The sequence below is a fragment of the Mytilus galloprovincialis genome, chromosome 12 (assembly GCF_965363235.1).
Source record: "Mytilus galloprovincialis chromosome 12, xbMytGall1.hap1.1, whole genome shotgun sequence".
Lineage (NCBI taxonomy): Eukaryota > Metazoa > Mollusca > Bivalvia > Mytilida > Mytilidae > Mytilus > Mytilus galloprovincialis.
The window spans coordinates 51,923,115-51,942,635 of record NC_134849.1 but is presented as its reverse complement, the minus strand read 5'-3'; the positions used below and the strand labels follow the sequence as shown (position 1 = coordinate 51,942,635).

General features: G+C 34.9%; 1 protein-coding gene across 1 annotated transcript; it reads right to left on the bottom strand.

Moving 5' to 3' along the window:
• Positions 1-14,865: 14,865 nt before the first annotated feature.
• On the bottom strand, positions 14,866-18,480 carry LOC143055468 (uncharacterized). Its single transcript, XM_076228619.1, has 3 exons — positions 18,389-18,480; positions 17,622-17,773; positions 14,866-15,685 (listed from the first exon to the last, which is right to left on the bottom strand). The coding sequence occupies exons 2-3, from the start codon at positions 17,764-17,766 to the stop codon at positions 14,913-14,915; spliced, it is 918 nt and encodes a 305-aa protein (XP_076084734.1). The 5' UTR covers positions 17,767-17,773; positions 18,389-18,480; the 3' UTR covers positions 14,866-14,912.
• Positions 18,481-19,521: the final 1,041 nt, after the last annotated feature.

Genomic DNA, 19,521 nt, shown 5'->3' with positions numbered 1-19,521 from the left:
CATTCAAGTTAGCATTTAGTGACAACATGTCGATTAAGGGCACATTTCTTGAATTTTTGCGGTGTAAATTCGAATCTGGGAAAACTATGAACGTATACACCCTAGAGAAAATTTAAGTACCATTATTTATGGCAAAGATTAAACTTTTGGAATCATCAGAAAAGAAGGGAAAAAAGATTACTACTATTTCAAAAGATATGACATTTGTACCATTGAAGGCCATGGCGACAGAGAACGTATGATTAAACAACTGAATTAATAATGGATATATGCTTATATTACCCGTGATGATATTGAACTATTTCGTTCATTTAATTTGTGAAAATTGTGTTTAAAAAAAAACATATAGGGAAGGGAGTAGTAGTGTAGCCTGGCCATTTTATCTTAAGACTTTAGTAGTAGATAACAAGTTGATTTGATGAATTTTCAATCAAACCCAGATGGTCAGAATTTTTTAAATGTTAATGTAAATCTAAATGTTTAAGTAACAGGTGCAAATTCAAGAAAAACAGGAGAAAGTGCAATAGTCGGTGCCACAGTTACATATACACAATTTGTGATAATAAATGACTTTAAAACAAATTTTTATCAAGTTTTCATATTTGATAAAGTATTATTTTATGAGTTTTAATATAAATAACATCTTTTAATATGAGGAAGGCGCTACCTTAAATGCCAGCTTTGTACTAAGACAATGTCCTAAATATAGATTAGGTTGTTGGTTGTTTAACGTCCAGTGGCAAATATTTCATGCATGTTCAGAACGAATGTCCTAGGCTACATTAATATATTGTTTATGTCTAAAATAAAATTATAAGTTCAGATGTAAAATGTGTAGGGAACGAACATTGAACTTGAAAAGGCATGAGGGGTAATGGTATTTTTCCTGAAAAAAATATTCTGATTCCCAAATTAATGAATAAAAAATCTATTCAAGCATACGACAAAAAAAATATTTTGATATTGACCAAAAATGATTTTATCTTTCAGAAATGCAAAATAAATTGAACTTTTATATATCTAAAAACATAAAACTTCCCAAACCGCACATGTAACTCCGTACACAGTAGTTTTTAAGGTGATAATAAGGCTGTATTTGCCAATTTGTTATGATATACCTTTAAACTAGTGTTAAATTTTGACTAAATAAGTTTAATTGATAGCGCTGAAGGGCTTTCGTAAAAAAAAATCAGACTCTAATAAACAAACATTTGTAATTCTGATCATCGTCAGTTTGTGAGTTCTACATCAATTTTTTGTACTAATTAAGAGTCTGTTTTATGTTATTTTTTGCATATATATATTTTTTTGTTACATGTACAGGATGTAGCTTACTTTTCAAGTTTTTAAATGGCAGCAAAATAAAATTGAGAATGGAAATGGGAAATACAATTATTTTTGTATGTGCCTGTCCCAAGTCAGGAGCCTGTAATTCAGTGGTTGTCGTTTGTTTATGTGTTACATATTTGTTTTTCTTTCATTTTTTTACATAAATAAGGCCGTTAGTTTTCTTGTTTGAATTGTTTTACATTGTCTTATCGGGACCTTTTATAGCTGACAATGTGGTTTGGGCTTTGCTCATTGTTGAAGGTCGTACGGTTACCTATAGTTGTTAATGTTTGTGTCATTTTTGTCTTTTGTGGATAGTTGTCTCATTGGCAAACATACCACATCTTCTTTTTTTATAATACAAGCATACAAAAGTAATCATGTCATATTTTTGTGTCATAGTTGTTTTCAAGAAGACACATTTGGTTTCTAGACAATAACTTGAGTATAAGTGAATGGATCTCTATGAAACTTTAATACACAAAAGGAAGATTAGAATTGATTTTGGTACAACATTATTGGGGAGGGTTCTTTTCCAAATTTTGGGGTTTTCTTCCAAAAATTACCTTATTTACATTGATTATACTCGTCTAGTATTATATATAGATGCAACAAATAGTGATTTGGCAGGAGATGCACTCAAAATAGGGTATTTTTTATTTAATATTTTATCTGTAATTTGTGCACTTTTCCAATGATATGTACTTCTTGATAATGTCTATGTGAGTATCATGATGAAGAAAATATATTTAGTGAGTATATATTCACAATTGACCTGCTCAAGTGCACTGCAAAAGGATCTTCTTTCCCTTCAATTCCAAAAATTACACATGATTGTTTGTTCTCACAGAAACACATGAGTTATTTGGTAAATAAAACACTTGTCATTGTTTGAAACTTTCAGTAATAAAAATTTAGTTTAGCCTGTTTGAAAGTTTCACTGATTATGAACATTTTTAACAGAAAATGTACAAAACACTTGATAAAATTGCATTATCTGCAGAATTATTGATATCTTTCCTTACAATATATTCACAAGTACATTAGAACTAACATATTGTCCATGCTATTCTGATCTGAGTTTTTATTCATACATATACTGGCATGGCTGGTGCTGTTTTAAGTTCTCTTCTTTTTCTGTTTCTTGAGAAGTATTTGTTTAACCTGTTCAGTCACTATAAAGTGTTACAATTCTTATTCAGACGCAACACATAAATAGTGACCAAAAAGGTACTGCTTTCACATGAGAGAAGCTAGAAAAAAAATTAAATGTACACATGTTTTTAATATTTTTTTAGGACTTACATGTACTATCATATGAAATTAGATATGTAGTTAGAGACTGCTGCTGAATAGAAATATGTGGGTTCACCTGATACCTGTTTTTAAATTAGTCCATATTGAAGTTTAAAGGATCCAAAATTAAAACATGTTTGATTCTAACTGACATAAATATATTTTATATGCTAAACATACATCTGAGGTTGTATCAGGCTGTGCATGGCGAAGCATTTTATTGCCTTTAGGTTTGTACTTTTTTTGTTTTGGTCATGAAAACAAATTTGTAGTTCTGTTGTGAAGTTGCTAACATGAGAATACCCAAATTGCACCTAAATTGTCAGTTTTTTACCAACTTTTTTTATGTACCAGACAAAAGTTTATTCTATGCTAGTTTTGTAGACTATCCTTGTTTACAATATAGATACACCATTTTAATTTTGAGTCCATGTAGAGTCATTGAAAAATGGGTTTGAAATTACATCTAAACAATCCATGATACTGTAATAAGGTGAGTACCCAAATTCCATACATCATCACATGTATGGTTACTTTCAAATCCTTAAAACTGGGATATAAACATAAATTTTGTTTTATTTCTTCAAATATTTCAAACAATTTGACATTATTTAATACTTTAAACTATTTTTTTTTAAGAAAAGGATGCTGGTAACAAATTTAATTTGCTCATTTTAAAAAGATGATAATAAGATAACTTCACATGGTGAAAGCAAACTTAGTAAAATTTTTGAAGGTTTTTTTTGCTGAATAGGTGCAATTTGGTTACTGAGTATAATTTTGGTACTGTGAGGTTATATAACCATAAGTGTGTATTGCTAAATAGGTTGAAATGTGAACCTGATAGTGATATAGCGATAAAGTACTTGGTAGAGTGAAAATGTTTTGATCAGGTTTAAACTGATGCATAAAATATGCAGGCCACTGTTGCAGCTTGAATTTTAAAGGATGTAGCCCACATACTTCCAAGTAACATGCCCTGTATATACCTATCAAAGTTCTCATTCTCATGGGTTAAAATAAATCCATCTTCCAATAAAATCCAATTTTGGACAATATGGGAGCATACAATATATACAGTAGTCAGTTCTAAATGTACTACTCAGACTCAAGTCTCCTTTTATGAATAAACTAAGAGGGAGAAAACAAAACAGTTTCCATCTCCTGGGACTGTACATGCTGTATAAGGTGTGACATAATCATAGAAAAGATTTGTTGAGATTTTGCCAAAGAAGTACAGAATTAGAAGATTGTGAATTATTTGAATATTTGTTTGTGTTCTAAACTTTTGTAAAATTTTGAATTAGTCTGTGGGCTACCATAGGATCCAGAGGGGGCGGTCCGTGGGAAAAAAATGTTGATTATATAGGTAATCACTGAAGCATGAAGCATGACTGGAGCACCCCGTCAGCGCCCCCCCCCCCTTTTTATGAAAAATGCTGGATTCGCCATTGACTCCATGAATAACCGTGACAACCAGTCAACAGTATAATTATCACTGTTCCTTGATTTGGGGAATAATGTGGCAGATGAACATAAGTAGTCGTGGTCAACCAGTGCACCGTAGTTTACCCCGCATGCCGCATGCGGCATGGCCATTATAAAAAAAAAATCCGAAATGTATTGCTTGCGGAGTTCTTTTCTGTGTTCCCATGCCTGGACGGAACTTTTACACTAAATATGTTATCGTTAACTGAGATTGTGTGACTTTTAAATGAAGTACCTGTGATTTTTAGGTAATTTGTTTTGACTTCACTGATAATGGAATGTTGAAGCAGACGAAACATGGCGTCAGATGTTGTTGTCCTCACTTCGGTAATTTCCGTGGTACAATTAAATTTAAATAAGCTTCACAAGTTACAAAAATTTCTGAATTCTTGTTTTTGCAAACAAATAGAAATTCATGTCGTATTAAACATTGAAATTTTCCGATCTGCCCCGTTTTTACAAGATCGCGTTGAAACGTTAAATTTGGCCGCCATTAAAAAAAAAAATCGTACGAGATTTAACGAGAGTGACGAAACTTTTCAGATGGGTCGTCTAGAAAGAGTTATCGTTCTTTGTCCCAAAACGATGCTTCTACCATAAGTGCCAGCATAGCTGGCATATTATATGACATTTCAAACTTCAGTTCTCATAATTTTATTATGTAACAAAAGTATTTTTATTTAAATGAATAAATGTCTTTTATTTATTAAAATTTATATTTAAGGCATTATGCTTAATCCCTGCACACATTTTTCATGATTTAATCTTAAATCCTAGAATTTAAGACTAATGCCTAACATCATTTAGGCAATAGGCATAATGCCTAGGCGTTAGCTTATTGCCAAGGATTTAAGCTTAATGCCTAATTTCACTTATTGCCGCTAACATATATACATGGATGTATCATCGTCGAAGGCGATATAAGTTCTTGAAACAAACGCCTAAATGATTAACTGACAGAATGGTCAACCAGTTCTGTTGGGCATGTTTTTATGCCCCACCTACGATAGTAGAGATGCATTATGTTTTCTGGTCTGTGCGTCCGTTCGTCCGCCCGTCCGTCCGTCTGTCCCGGTTCAGGTTAAAGATTTTGGTAAAGGTAGTTTTTGATGAAGTAAAAGTCACATGAAGTTACACATGTTCCCTATGATATGATCTTTCTAAATGTCAAATCAGATTTTTACCCCAATTTCACGGTCCACTGAACATAGAAAATGATAGTGCGAGTGGGGCATCCGTGTACTGTGGAAACATTCTTGTTAGTTCTGTTTTGAACCTTTTGATTTGTCCAAACGTCCCCATTTTAGTGTGTTTGAGCAATTATGCGGTTTGAGCTTTAGGGCTTTAAATGTTTTCTGCAGTTGATTCTTTGGCCTTGTTTTTTTTATGTAATAACGTCTCGCAAATGACGTTGCGCAATCAAATTATATTGATGTGGTGTTATCACATATCGATCCTGTCATGGATGGTCATTAACAAATCCGGTCTGCATGTACCGTTGTTGTAAGAACAATAAGATGACTTTCTGACGTGAAATTGTCTAGCAACAGCTCGTTTATATACGGAAGCGTATTAGGGACATAGAAAAGTAAAATTGGCAGTGAGCTGTTTTTTTCAAAGTCGAAGTTTTGACATTTCAAATCTCAAAATTTCGACTTTAACTCGAAATTTTAACTTTTCTAATCTTGAACTTTTTATAAAGTCGAAATTTCGAGTTTTAAAAAAGTCAAAATTACGACTTTTCAAAAAGTCGAAATTTCAAGGTATTAGAAAGCCAAAATTTCAAATTTAAGTCAAAATTTCGGGATTTGAAAAGTCAAAATTTCAAGTTATAGTTAAAATTTCGAGATTTGAAATGTCAAAATTTCGACTTTAAATAAAAAAAAAAGTTCACTGCCAATTTTATTTCATCTATGTCCCTTATACGCTTCCGTACGTTAATGCATTCCTATCATCAATATTCTTTTGGTCTGATTCAGATATTTATTGCTCCGTCTCGGCATACTTTTGATGTTTTATGACTAATGTTTTCTTCTGGTTTTGTTTGTAAAATGTATTTTGTGTATGTGTATATGATTTGTCACAAACTTATTGTTCAAAATTTATATGACAATAAATATTTGAATTGAATTGAATTTAAATTATTGAAATCTAACATTTATTACTGATACTGTGGGTATGGTTTGAAAGAAATGTTTCAGGAAGAAACAAAAACGTAAAAAAAATCGTTTATGGGTTTTCACAAATTTGCGCGACTGCAATAACCACAGGTTACACTGTAGCTATTGATTTTTCTAAACAGAAACAAGAATTACAATTAAACAGGAATATTATATATACATGTATGAGGATAAATGATCAATCATGATTTGGTAAACAAAAAAAATCACCAAAAGGTATGTTGCGGTTATATTTATTTTTTAGCTTAAATGGCCAATACATCCTAAATGAACTATTGCTACATGTATTTCATTCACTATTGCTATTTCATTCTGTCAGTTTGATGTGTCTGTTTGGTACCTTGAGATCACTCCTTGCTTTTTGGTTGGTAATGTGTTTTTATATATATATATTAGACCGTTTTCCTGTTTTAATGGAGATTCCGTATATCGTTAAGTTATTGGAATTCCAATGGGGACTAACTGTGCACCACTTATTGCGGACCTGTTTTTATATTGTTATGAGTTACAATTTATGACTAAAATTAGCAGGGACCCATCGAAACAACATTTGATACAAAAATCTAACTATACTTTTAGATATTTGGATGATATATTGGCTCTCAATAATGTATACTAAAGAATTTTATCCTGTTGAACTTATTTTAAATAAAGCTACTAACAATGACCACTGTCCTTTCCTCGATTTTGATATCTATATCATTACGGGAAGCTTAATACAAAAATATATGATAAAAAAGATGATTTTTCATTTCCCATCGTTAATTATGATCCATTTTTAGATGGTGACGTTCCCTTGTCACCATCTTATGGTGTTAATATAGCTTAACTTGTACAATTCACTCGTGTATGTAACAACGTATTAGATTTTAGCGAGAGAAATTTATTTATCCTGATTTAGAGTAATTTCTCGCAATTTGATTGGCTGATATTGTCTCTAATAAATTTCAGTACAATTTTTTATTACGTCAATAGGAATTATCTCCCTTATTTATTACGTCTTTTGGGATTATCTCCCTTATACCATTGACCGAATAAAAAAGAAAAAAAAATTGAGTTGCTTTTTAGTCGTAATATATTAAATTTTCACAGTTTTAGATTAAATATCTAAAATATATTTGGTTGATATTGTCCTTATATTGAATTGGAATATAATAATATGTAATATAACAAAATCAGGTTAAATTCGTTACACAGTGTTCAATTGCCCTAATACGGAATTTATCGGGTCAATAAAATTCATATCGGGTTTGGCTTCGCCTCACCCGATATGAATTTGATTGACCCGATAATTCTCGTATTAGGACACTTGTACACTGTGTAACTAATAGTATTACTGAAAAATTATTACACCAGGGTTTTCGATATCACAAACTAGTCAAAACATTTACTAAATTCTATCATCGGTATAAGGAAATAATTCGTGAATATAACTCAACATGCAGATATCTTATACGTTCAGGTATTTCACATCCAATCTTTTATGGTAATATTCTTTATAAAGCAAACATGTCAGTATTCACCTCAAAAGCTTACAAAACCTTTAAAAAGACTTATTAAGAAGGGATATAGTTACGATACTGTTGTCAGGTCATTAAAGATTTCATATTTTGGCTTTATTATTGATTCACTTATAGGGTCTTTGCATCGGAACTAAACACATTTTTTTTTAAACAGTTGTTGGCATGGCACGGGTTATGTTCTTCTCATATATTTTATGATAGTATGATACTAAACCCCTAACGGGAGGGATTGTGCCTGATATTCATATGATGAAGACATAATATTTCAATCAGTTTAATTGAGGTCAGTTAACTGCTAGTAGTCTGTTGTTATTTATGTATTATTGTCATTTTATTTATTTTCTTTTGTTACATCTTCTGACATCGAACTTGCAGGACTTCTCTTGAAATGAATTTTAATGTGCGTATTGTTATGCGTTTACTTTTCTACATTGAATAGAGGTATAGGGGGAGGGGGAGATCTCATAAACATGTTTAACCCCGGCGCAATTTTGCGCCTGTCCCAAGTCAGGAGCCTCTGGCCTTTGTTAGTCTTTTATGATTTTTAATTTTAGTTTCTTGTGTATAATTCGGAGTTTAGTATGTCGTCCATTATCACTGTACTAGTATACATTTTTTAAGGGGCCAGCTGAAGGACGCCTACGGGTGCTGGAGTTTCTCGCTACATTGAAGACCCATTGGTGGCCTTCGACTGTTGTCTGCTGTATGGTCGGGTTGTTGTCGCTTTGACACATTTCCCATTACCTTTCTCAATTTTATCAAACATTCAAATTAGTCATTTTTGGGTCCCTGAAATAGCTTGCTGTTCGGTGTGAGTCAAGACTCCGTGTTGTAGGATGTACTTTAATCTATAATGATTTACTTTTTACTAACTGTAACTTTGACAGAGAGTTGTCTCATTTGCACTCATACCTCATCTTATCATATCTTATTATGGTCTACTATTCACTAAGCATGGGTTATAACCAAAGGAAGTGTGAGTTGCTAGTCATTCCAATAAAAGAACATTACAAACACTTTAATATTCCTTTATCTAGTAGACGAAAAGATTGATTGGTTGATTATTGCTTGTATAACGTCCAGTGGCAATTATCAAGTTAAGATTTAGGACAAATAAATATTAACAATTAGTACAAAAGGTAAGTTCTGCAATATGGGACGACATGCATGGAGGGCAGGGTCCTTGATATGTCAATGGATAAACACTGGTATTTTGATAAGGGCCGACATTTCGAATCAAGCCACATACACCTCAACATCTAGGAGTTATTACATGGATACTGAAAAATGTAGAAACCATCTCATTCTCTATACAGGTTGCACAGATTGTAATGTCCAGTTTCTGACCGAACTTAATTGACCGAGTAATTACAACACCCCACACAACCAAATGGACACCCTACTCTGGCAAGGGTTTCCTGCCCATGGGACGAAGACCAATATGATTATATTTCCATTATCCAGTCACCTTTTTCTAAAAATAAAAGTGAAAATAGAAACTAGCAATACAACAACATGAACAACACAACAACTAAGTTATCTTGATCTTAACATACGGCGATTAGTTAGATTTTATACATTATAATAGGAGATGTTGTTTGATTGCTGTTGGAGACTAAAGTAAAATTACAAAATAAAAAGAGAAACAAAGTTAAATAAAAATATTTATAACAAAGTAATTACAACATCGTTTTCTGTCCTTTTAAGTTAAACAATGACAGAGAACGGAAAAATGCAACAATTCTTGATCCAACTGACTTCTTATCCTCGGTTTTCTTGAACTCTTTCTTTGTTTTTATTTTCTTTTCATCTTTGTGTCCTTCTTTGTCATTATCTGTAAATTTCACGTTCTTCTTTGTGTCATCTTTATCCTTCTTTGTTGCTTTTCTATTCATTTCTGTAAATTTAAAGAATAAAGCACGTTGACATCTACTGCTTTATCATACAGACTCCAGCATGGTAAAATGTTTATTTTTCCTAAATATGAAATTTGTATAGGTAACCGCTGACCCAGTACCAGTAGGTAACATACATCATAGAAAGTACTTCGAGCACAGCAACTTTGATGTGCTTGGTTCATATCAACTGTTACTAGGTCGGTACTATGATCGCAGAAGTTTGGTCTTTAAGGTGTCTCATGCCTCGTTCACACGTACGTTAATTCGAATTCAATCGCATGCGAATCGAATTCGCTTATCACGTTCACACACTCTTCTTTTTTTAATTCGAATTGATTCGAATTGGCTAATTCGAATTACCCAATTCGAATTAGAAATACGTTTTTTTGTTGATACGAATTAAAAGTTAACGTCGTTTGAATTTGACGCGCATTGCAATTCGAATTAGATTTGACGTTAGGACGTAAAACGTTTCGAATGCGAATTAAACTAATTCGAATTAGTTAATGCGAATCGAATTCGAATTACGTGTGAACTCAGCATCATATAACCATATACACTACGTTTGAAAAAACTTTCAGCGCTCATTAGGATACATTATTAAGGAGCACGTGGGATTAAAGAGAATACCTTTTTCTAATTTCATTTTTTGTTTCCTCTCCATCTTTGTCACTTCTTTTCTCCTCTGCATTTCTTTCTCTACCTGTATCTTCACCTCTTTGGTGTGTCTTTTCAACATCCTTTCAACTATTTGGAAATGCTTTTTAATCATTTTCTTATTTTCTTTAGCATCTTCTTCTATCTTTTTCTCTTCCTTCTTTTTTTCTCTTTTTGTCTTCCTTTTCTTGTTGTTATAGTCTTGTTCTCTAAGTACCCTCTCTACTTCAGCGTTCTTGACTGAATTCTAAAAAAAACCACCATTCAGTTACGTCTGAAGTTGTAAATAAACCCAACAAAGACTTAAAAAATAATAATATATAAAAAAGAAGATGTGGTATGATTGCCAATGACACAACTATCCACAAAAGACCAAAATGACACAGATATTAACAACTATAGGTCACCGTACGGCCTTCAACAATGAGCAAAGCCCATATTTCATGTTTGAACAACAACTGCAAAATATATAAGGTACTGCTTTAGAAATATTTAAAAGTTCTAAATTCTGGCTACAGAAAAAAAAATTATTTAGCGTCTGCGGCATATGAAAACGAAGAAATATTTAACAATTTTGCTTTGCTGCTATCAATGTGTTGCAGAAAGAAGAAAAAACTGCTGTAGGTAACCTCATATTATCATTAGCATTATTATTTTTTTACCTTGTTTGTTTTTTATCCATTTGATGTAACAAGCTTAGAGCTTGTGTTGTATATTTTAACTCAAAATAATGTTTCCTTATCTGATCTTAAAATGCCTTTTATAGGCATATGACTTGTTTTATAAAGTATTCGTATTTGTATATTTTTTTGTACCCGATCGACATTCTCCATTCCCTGACTATAGAAAAGGTTAAAAACGAATTATCATCCTAATTTCTTTTTAAATACGCTTAGAAGAGTCGTTGGCACTATTTTTTATACCCTTTCATTTTTTTTGTAATAATTTTGTAGTATGTATAATAGGCTTCAGGGGCGGATCCAGCCATTTTAAAAAGGGGGGGTTCCCAACCCAGAGTAAAGGGGGAGTTCCAGCTATATGCTCCCATTCAAACGCATTGATCGGCCAAAAAAAAAGGGGGGGTTCCAACCCCCGGAACCCCCCCCCCCCCCTCTGGATCCGCGCCTGGGCTTATCTCTGTGGAGATAAAACGTATAATTTCCTTAAACTGTATTGCGCATACCATATATTTACATTTTTTGTAATTTGTTACATGTTTCTGAATATAAGCTCCTTTTGTCTTTTGTCTTTTTTTGTTTTTGCCAGGTATTTGGAAGCATCTAGTTTTATCCATGAAGTGACATTAAAAAAGTTCGAGCTAACATCTACTTTTGTTTTGAGAATTTTGGTACATTATTTTTTTTTAAAAGCAGTATCTGAACTCCTTTATAAAAAAAAACCAAGAATTTTAACGAATTTTTCAAAGATAGCTTTTTGAATCTATAAAGACAGTGGTGTATCCAGAACTTTTCATAAGGTGGGGAGGGGGGGGGGGGCTGACTGACCTAAGGTGGGCCCGCTCTCGTCATGCGTCAATGATTCCCTATATAATCAACCAAAATTTCCCCACCAAAAGGAGGGGGCGGGCCTCACAGGCCTCCTCCTGGATCCGCCTATGCTTGATCATTTCCCGACAACCGACCTTACGAGGGCTGTATAGCCAGTCAAGGTCGCTAAAAACTCCAATCACCATTTCTTTACAAATGTTCAATTTTCATATCGCAAAAACTGACACACGAACCCTTCATTTTTTTCTACTTTTTCTTTACTATCAATTTATATCAGTCTTTTAAAAAGCTTGTTATTTTTAAACACAGTAGCGGTCATCCTGAATCATACTTTTTTTTTTTACCTTACATCCAACTGCATCCTTGAGTTGATTATCTAGCAATTTCTCACCATGTGTCTTTGCATTTTCTATTTCTATAAAAGAAAAAAAAAAGATGACATGTGAATAACAATGGTAACACATAAGGTATATAGTTGTTTTCCTTAAGCAATTATATTGATTTTTTTATATGAATATAAGGCCGTTAGTTTTCTCGTTTGAATTGTTTTACATTGTCATATCGGGGCCTTTTATAGCTTAATATGCGATATGGTCTTTGCTCATTGTTTAAGGCCGTACGGTGACCTTCAAATGTATAGTTGCTAATGTCTGTGTCATTTGGTCTCTTGTGGACAGTTGTCTTATTGGCAATCATACCACATCTTCTTTTTTTATATTTACACATATTTCTATGGCCAATGTGTTTTTCAGCCTCGTGAAATAAATTGCGGTCTGTCGAGGTGATTAGTTGGAAACCATTTATATAATGCCTAAAGAAATATGTGGTATTTATGTTTTCTTCAAATAGAAGCGGTTCAAACACAAACTTAAATGTTATGCATATGATTGAGAACATCAGAAAGCAACATTGTTTGTTACGCAAGTATTTTGTTTCTATCAGTGACAGTGTTTCTATCTTTGGAGAACACAAAAGATTTCACAAAACTGTGATTTAAATGGATCAACAGACGATCTATAAAAAAAAAAAAAAAAAAAAAAAAAAAAAAAACGAACACGATAAAAATAAAAATAAAAGGATTTTTTTTTATTATTATCAAATTGCAAAAACAAAAACTCAAACACATCTGTCGAATAGAAATAACTATCATAATTCTGACTTGTTAAAGACATTTTTCTTATGTAAAAATGGTGGATTCAACCTGTTTTGAAGCTCGATTCTATAATTAAATGACCTTCCGACATCATAATAATAACAAATTTAAAGTAGAGTACATAATGGTTATGTTTAAAACAAATGGTGATTTTTCAATTCTATTTTTTGATTCAATGTATGTGTACCTTTATCTTTCATTAGAGTTTCATCTCCATGAGTTGCATCTGACTGAGTTGCATCTGCCTGAGTTGCATCTGACTGAGTTGCATCTGACTGAGTTGCATCTGACTGAGTTACATCTGACTGAGTTGCATCTGACTGAGTTGCATCTGACTGAGTTGCATCTGACTGAGTTGCATCTGACTGAGATGCATCTGCCTGAGTTGCATCTGACTGAGTTGCATTTGACTGAGTTGCATCTGACTGAGTTGCATCTGCCTGAGTTGCATCTGTCTGAGTTGCATCTGACTGTGATGCATCTGACTGTGATGCATCTGACTGAGTTGCATCTGACTGAGTTGCATCTGACTGAGTTGCATCTGCCTGAGATGCATCTGCCTGAGTTGCATCTGACTGAGTTGCATCTGACTGAGTTGCATCTGCCTGAGTTGCATCTGCCTGAGTTGCATCTGCCTGAGTTGCATCTGCCTGTGATGCATCTGCCTGAGTTGCATCTGACTGAGTTGCATCTGACTGAGTTGCATCTGACTGAGTTGCATCTGACTGAGTTGCATCTGACTGAGTTGCATCTGACTGAGATGCATCTGCCTGAGTTGCATCTGACTGAGTTGCATTTGACTGAGTTGCATCTGACTGAGTTGCATCTGCCTGAGTTGCATCTGCCTGAGTTGCATCTGCCTGAGTTGCATCTGCCTGTGATGCATCTGCCTGAGTTGCATCTGACTGAGTTGCATCTGACTGAGTTGCATCTGACTGAGTTGCATTTGACTGAGTTGCATCTGACTGAGTTGCATCTGACTGAGTTGCATCTGACTGAGATGCATCTGCCAGAGTTGCATCTGACTGAGTTGCATCTGACTGAGTTGCATCTGACTGATTTGCATCTGCCTGAGTTGCATCTGCCTGAGTTGCATCTGCCTGTGATGCATCTGACTGAGTTGCATCTGACTGAGTTGCATCTGACTGAGTTGCATCTGACTGAGTTAAATCTGACTGAGTTGCATCTGCCTGAGTTGCATCTGACTGAGTTGCATCTGACTGAGTTGCATTTGACTGAGTTGCATCTGACTGAGTTGCATCTGACTGAGTTGCATTTGACTGAGTTGCATCTGCCTGAGTTGCATCTGACTGTGATGCATCTGACTGAGTTGCATCTGACTGAGATGCATCTGCCTGAGTTGCATCTGACTGTGATGCATTTGACTGAGTTGCATCTGACTGAGTTGCATCTGCCTGAGTTGCATTTGCCTGTGATGCATTTGACTGTGATGCATCTGACTGAGTTGCATCTGCCTGAGTTGCATCTGCCTGAGTTGCATCTGCCTGTGATGCATCTGCCTGAGTTGCATCTGACTGAGATGCATCTGCCTGAGTTGCATCTGCCAGAGTTGCATCTGACTGAGTTGCATCTGACTGAGTTGCATCTGACTGAGTTGCATTTGACTGAGTTGCATCTGACTGAGTTAAATCTGACTGAGTTGCATCTGCCTGAGTTGCATCTGACTGAGTTGCATCTGCCTGAGTTGCATCTGCCTGAGTTGCATCTGCCTGAGTTGCATCTGCCTGAGTTGCATCTGACTGAGTTGCATCTGACTGAGTTGCATTTGACTGAGTTGCATCTGACTGAGTTGCATCTGACTGTGATGCATCTGACTGAGTTGCATCTGCCTGTGATGCATCTGACTGAGTTGCATTTGACTAAGTTGCATCTGACTGAGTTGCATTTGACTGAGTTGCATCTGACTGAGTTGCATCTGCCTGAGTTGCATCTGCCTGAGTTGCATCTGCCTGTGATGCATCTGACTGAGTTGCATCTGACTGTGATGCATCTGACTGAGTTGCATCTGCCTGAGTTGCATCTGCCTGTGATGCATCTGACTGAGTTGCATCTGACTGTGATGCATCTGACTGAGTTGCATCTGACTGAGATGCATCTGCCTGAGATGAGTGAGTTGCATCTGACTGAGTTGCATCTGCCTGATTTGCATCTGCCTGAGTGGCATCTGCCTGAGATGCATCTGCCTGAGTTGCATCTGACTGAGTTGCATCTGACTGAGTTGCATTTGACTGAGTTGCATCTGCCTGAGTTGCATCTGACTGAGTTGCATGTGACTTAGTTTCATCTGACTGAGATGCTTCTGACTGAGTTGCATCTGACTGAGTTGCATCTGACTGAGTTGCATCTGCCTGAGTTGCATCTGCCTGAGTTGCATCTGACTGTGATGCATCTGACTGAGTTGCATCTGACTGTGATGCTTCTGACTGAGATGCATCTGACTGTGATGCATCTGACTGAGATGCATCTGACTGTGATGCATCTGACTGAGTTGCATCTGACTGAGATGCATCTGTCTGAGTTGCATCTGCCTGAGTTGCATCTGACTGAGATGTATCTGACTGAGTTCCATCTCCCTCGGTTTCATTGTCTCTGAGATGATCCTCTGCATGTTTCATCTGTTTTTTTATTTTATCTGGAAAAGTGTTTATCAAAAGTAAGAGACCATTATTACAGATAAATAAACATAGATGGATCTTCACTGGACAAGCTTTTAAAGGCAAACTATATTGTGTGTATTTGTGACATATAGGTGTTAAAATATTCGAATCTCTAAAGAAAGACAATGCATATAAAAAGGAGATATGATACGATTGTCAACGTAGCAATTATCTACAATAGTTCAAATGAAGTTGATGTAAGCAAATAAAGGCAACTAAGAGAACTAACGACTTAATTCATAAAATAGTTATTTACGAAAAAAACATACATGTAAATATCGTCTAGTTTTATGATCTTTTATGGATATCCGAATAGTTGTACAGTTGTAGAAATAATAGATCGCCCTTTTAACAATTGACGAAAAATGAGATTCGTCCTCTATTTCATTACAATTGTTACACAGTTTATAATATAAATACTAGTAGTTCTTAAAATCATAGTGTGCATAAACCAATCATGTGTAATTGATCTACAGTATTAAAACCATACAATAATCATTCCTCTCCCATACACGCAGGGGCTTTATTTTCACGGCTTCTTTTATTTAAAGAGGTCTAGGATTTAACTTAGGGTTAGGCTTGGGTTTTTTACATGTTAGATTTAGGGTTAGGCTGAGATTTTTTCTATGATAAACTTAGAGTTGGCTTTTTTCTATGTTGGATATAGGGTGAGGATATGGCTTTTTTATAAGTCTAAGGTACGGGCAAGGGTCAGGGTAAGGTACGGGCATGGGAGAGGTAAGTATAAGTGTGAGTGTTATGTACGGACAAGGGTAAGGTACAGGTAAGGATAAGAGTAAGTGTTAGGTACGAGTAAGGGTAAGGGTGAGTGTTATATAGGTACGGGCAATGATAAGGATAAGGTACATGCAAGGATAAGAGTAAGTGTTAGGTACGGACAAGAGTAATTATATAAGGGTAAGGTAAGGGTGAGAGTAAGTGTAAGGTACGGGCAAGGGTAAGAGTGAGTATAAGTATTATGTACGTGTAAGGGTAAGTGTCAGGTACGGACAAGGGTAATGGTAAGGTACATGTAATGATAAGAATAAGTGTAAGGTACGGGCAAGGGTAAGGTAGGGGTAAGAGTAAAATGTGTTAGGTACGGATAAGGGGAAGTGTTAGGTACGGACAAGGCTAGGATAAAGGTACGAGTTAGTGTAAGGTACGGGCAAGGGTACGCATAAGTGTAAGGTACGGGCAATGGTAAGGTAGGGGTAAGAGTAAGTGTTAGGTACGGATAAGGGGAAGGGGAAGGGTAATAGTAAGTGTTAGGTACGGACTACTGTAAGGGTAAGGTAAGTGTTAGGTACGGACAGGGTAAAGATAAGGTAAGGATAAGAGTAAGTTTAAGGTACGGACAAGGGTAAGAGTGAGAATAAATATTATATACGTGTAAGAGTAAGTGTCAGGTACTGACACGGGTAAGAGTGAGAGTAAGTATTAGGTACGTGTAATGGTAAGTGTCAGGTACGGGCAAGGGTAAGTGTAAGGTACGGACAAGGGTAATGGTAAGAGTAAGTACCAGGTACGGACACGGGTAAGAGGGAGAGTAAGTATTAGGTACGTGTAATGGTAAGTGTCAGGTACAGGCAAGGGGAAGGGTAAGGTACGTACAAGGATAATAGTAAGAGTCAAGGTTAGGTACGTACAAGGGTAAGAGTAATTATTAAGTACGGGCAAGGGTAAGGGTAAGAGTAAGTGTCAGGTACGGACACGGGTAATGGTAAGTGTCAGGTACGGGCAAGGGTAAATGTCAGGTACGAGCAAGATTAAGAGTAAGTATTGGGTACGGAAAAGGGTAAGGTTTAGGTTCAGAGATATTGTTATTTAAGATTTAGCTTTACTGTAGTACATGGGTTGGTAACCCTTAAGTAATACAGTTCTTTTAAACTTTTTTTCTCGTTTACATACCCAGTTTCGTCTTTAAAGTGGCTTCACGTGCCTCAATGACATATACGTATGCCTCAACTTTTTCCCATTCAAATTGAGACCAAGCTACGTTGAGAAGAACACCACCATACTTTGACACAGCCAGCTGTTTCGCTGTCCTCTCCATATTAAACCTATAAACAACGAGATTTTGATTAACAAATGTTGAAATTAAATGTCTTCGAGACTTATTCCGTTTATAAATTTAGAAATTATTAAGAAACTAAGGTTTCAGCTCCCTCAGGCAAATTTGGCTTTAGATGTATTTGGCTATTTAGTTTAGGTATTTTTGACATATAGCTCTTCAACGGTTTCGGTACTTATACATCTTCGGATTTCAAATGTTTGGCTTTGAGCGTTCATGATAAAGGTAAATCGCTTCGGACGCAAGAAATTATTAAACGTATTGTTTTCAATTTTTTTTATTGATAAGTAATGATTTTCGTTGTTATTTTTACTTTGTAACTTTTTCTCGTCTGGTCAAGTACCAAGAAAAAAATTGAAGGGCTGACTCATAAAATATATTATAATCTGCAACTGTTTTCCGAGTCAGGAACCTCTTCGGTTATAACTTTACCCCTAAAAAAAATAGTCGTTGATGGTAGATCTTTGGTAATCTTTTCTCAAATTTCTTTGAAAGTTTCAAGATTGCAGACATGATGGTACATTCACTTGTCTTGCGGGAATAGATTTTATAGATTTTTTTCTTTTCTTTCATATTTAAGAAAGTAATAACAAAAACACCTTACCACAAGTTCTTTTCCGTTACTCCAATTTCTAAAAAGCTGTACAAAATAGAATTTTTAGTAGTCGAAAAAAAAATCCTGCTGCGGTGAATCGACGATACTTCGACGATAACGTTGTCATTGGTGATGTTTATGACGTCGATTAGTGCATTCTCAGTGGCGTAGCACTTTGGAGAGGGGTTTGAGGGCCCCAATCGCATCAAGGTTATAAAACTTACTAGTATATATTGGGTTCAAGGGGGAGGCCAATTTCTATCATTAAAAACTAATTAGCAAGTTGAACATACTTTCGAGACTATTTTGAAAACAATCTTTTATGTTTAATGTATTCTGTGTTGATTTGGAATCTAACGGACATTAGTGTTAGAGAAAATATCCAAACCAGTCACTTTAAAATATGTTTAAAGGGAACTGTGGGGTAAAGCAATTACTCTTCGATTAAAACCCCTTTTGTGCAATTGTCGTTAATGGATAGAAAATGATTAATTTGCACAGATGTTTAGGTGCGTTATAAAGATTCGTATAATTAAATGGGTTTCCTTGGATCCGTGGTTATTGCCTGGGATTATCGCTTCCCTCGAAAATTGAATCCATTTATTAGTCCATTACCAGAATTTCAAATAATTAAAGATTTTCTTCAGATATTTTTTTTCTTGATCTGGAATAATAACTTCTGCCCAAGTTTCATCACAATATCTGAATTTTTCAAAATCGTCATTTTAAAAAATATTAATCATTGACCGTCTGTTTATTGCTAAAAGATTTAAGTCAATTAAAAAATGAAAAAAATGTACTTTCAAAATTTTATTTAGTTTTATAATAAATATTTAATTTTATTTTTATTTTTTGGTATAAGATAAAAAAAACAAGAGTATCTGTTTATTTCAGATGAGGGTTAGTATTAAGGAGCACAAGATCTTTCTGTAAGATTTTTTATTGGTGGATCTCGTAGTAGACTGACTCTGTTGTAATACATTATGCGATGGAATGGCTATATTTTCATGTTCAATTTTGTTGAACATTTATAAGTCTTGTTCGTAGTCGGCGTTCGTGTAATGTTTGCCATTTCATGGTGTCTAGCATCTCAGACACAGAGCTGGTGTTGTGATGTCTGTTGCACATATACCTTGCCGCCC

Excerpts from the sequence above, each read along its gene's own strand:
- LOC143055468 (XM_076228619.1), bottom strand. The coding sequence starts at position 17,766 with ATGGAGAGGACAGCGAAACAGCTGGCTGTGTCAAAGTATGGTGGTGTT. Across the intron at positions 15,686-17,621 it reads CACTTTAAAGACGAAACTGG|ATAAAATAAAAAAACAGATG; the intron begins GTATGTAAACGA and ends ACACTTTTCCAG.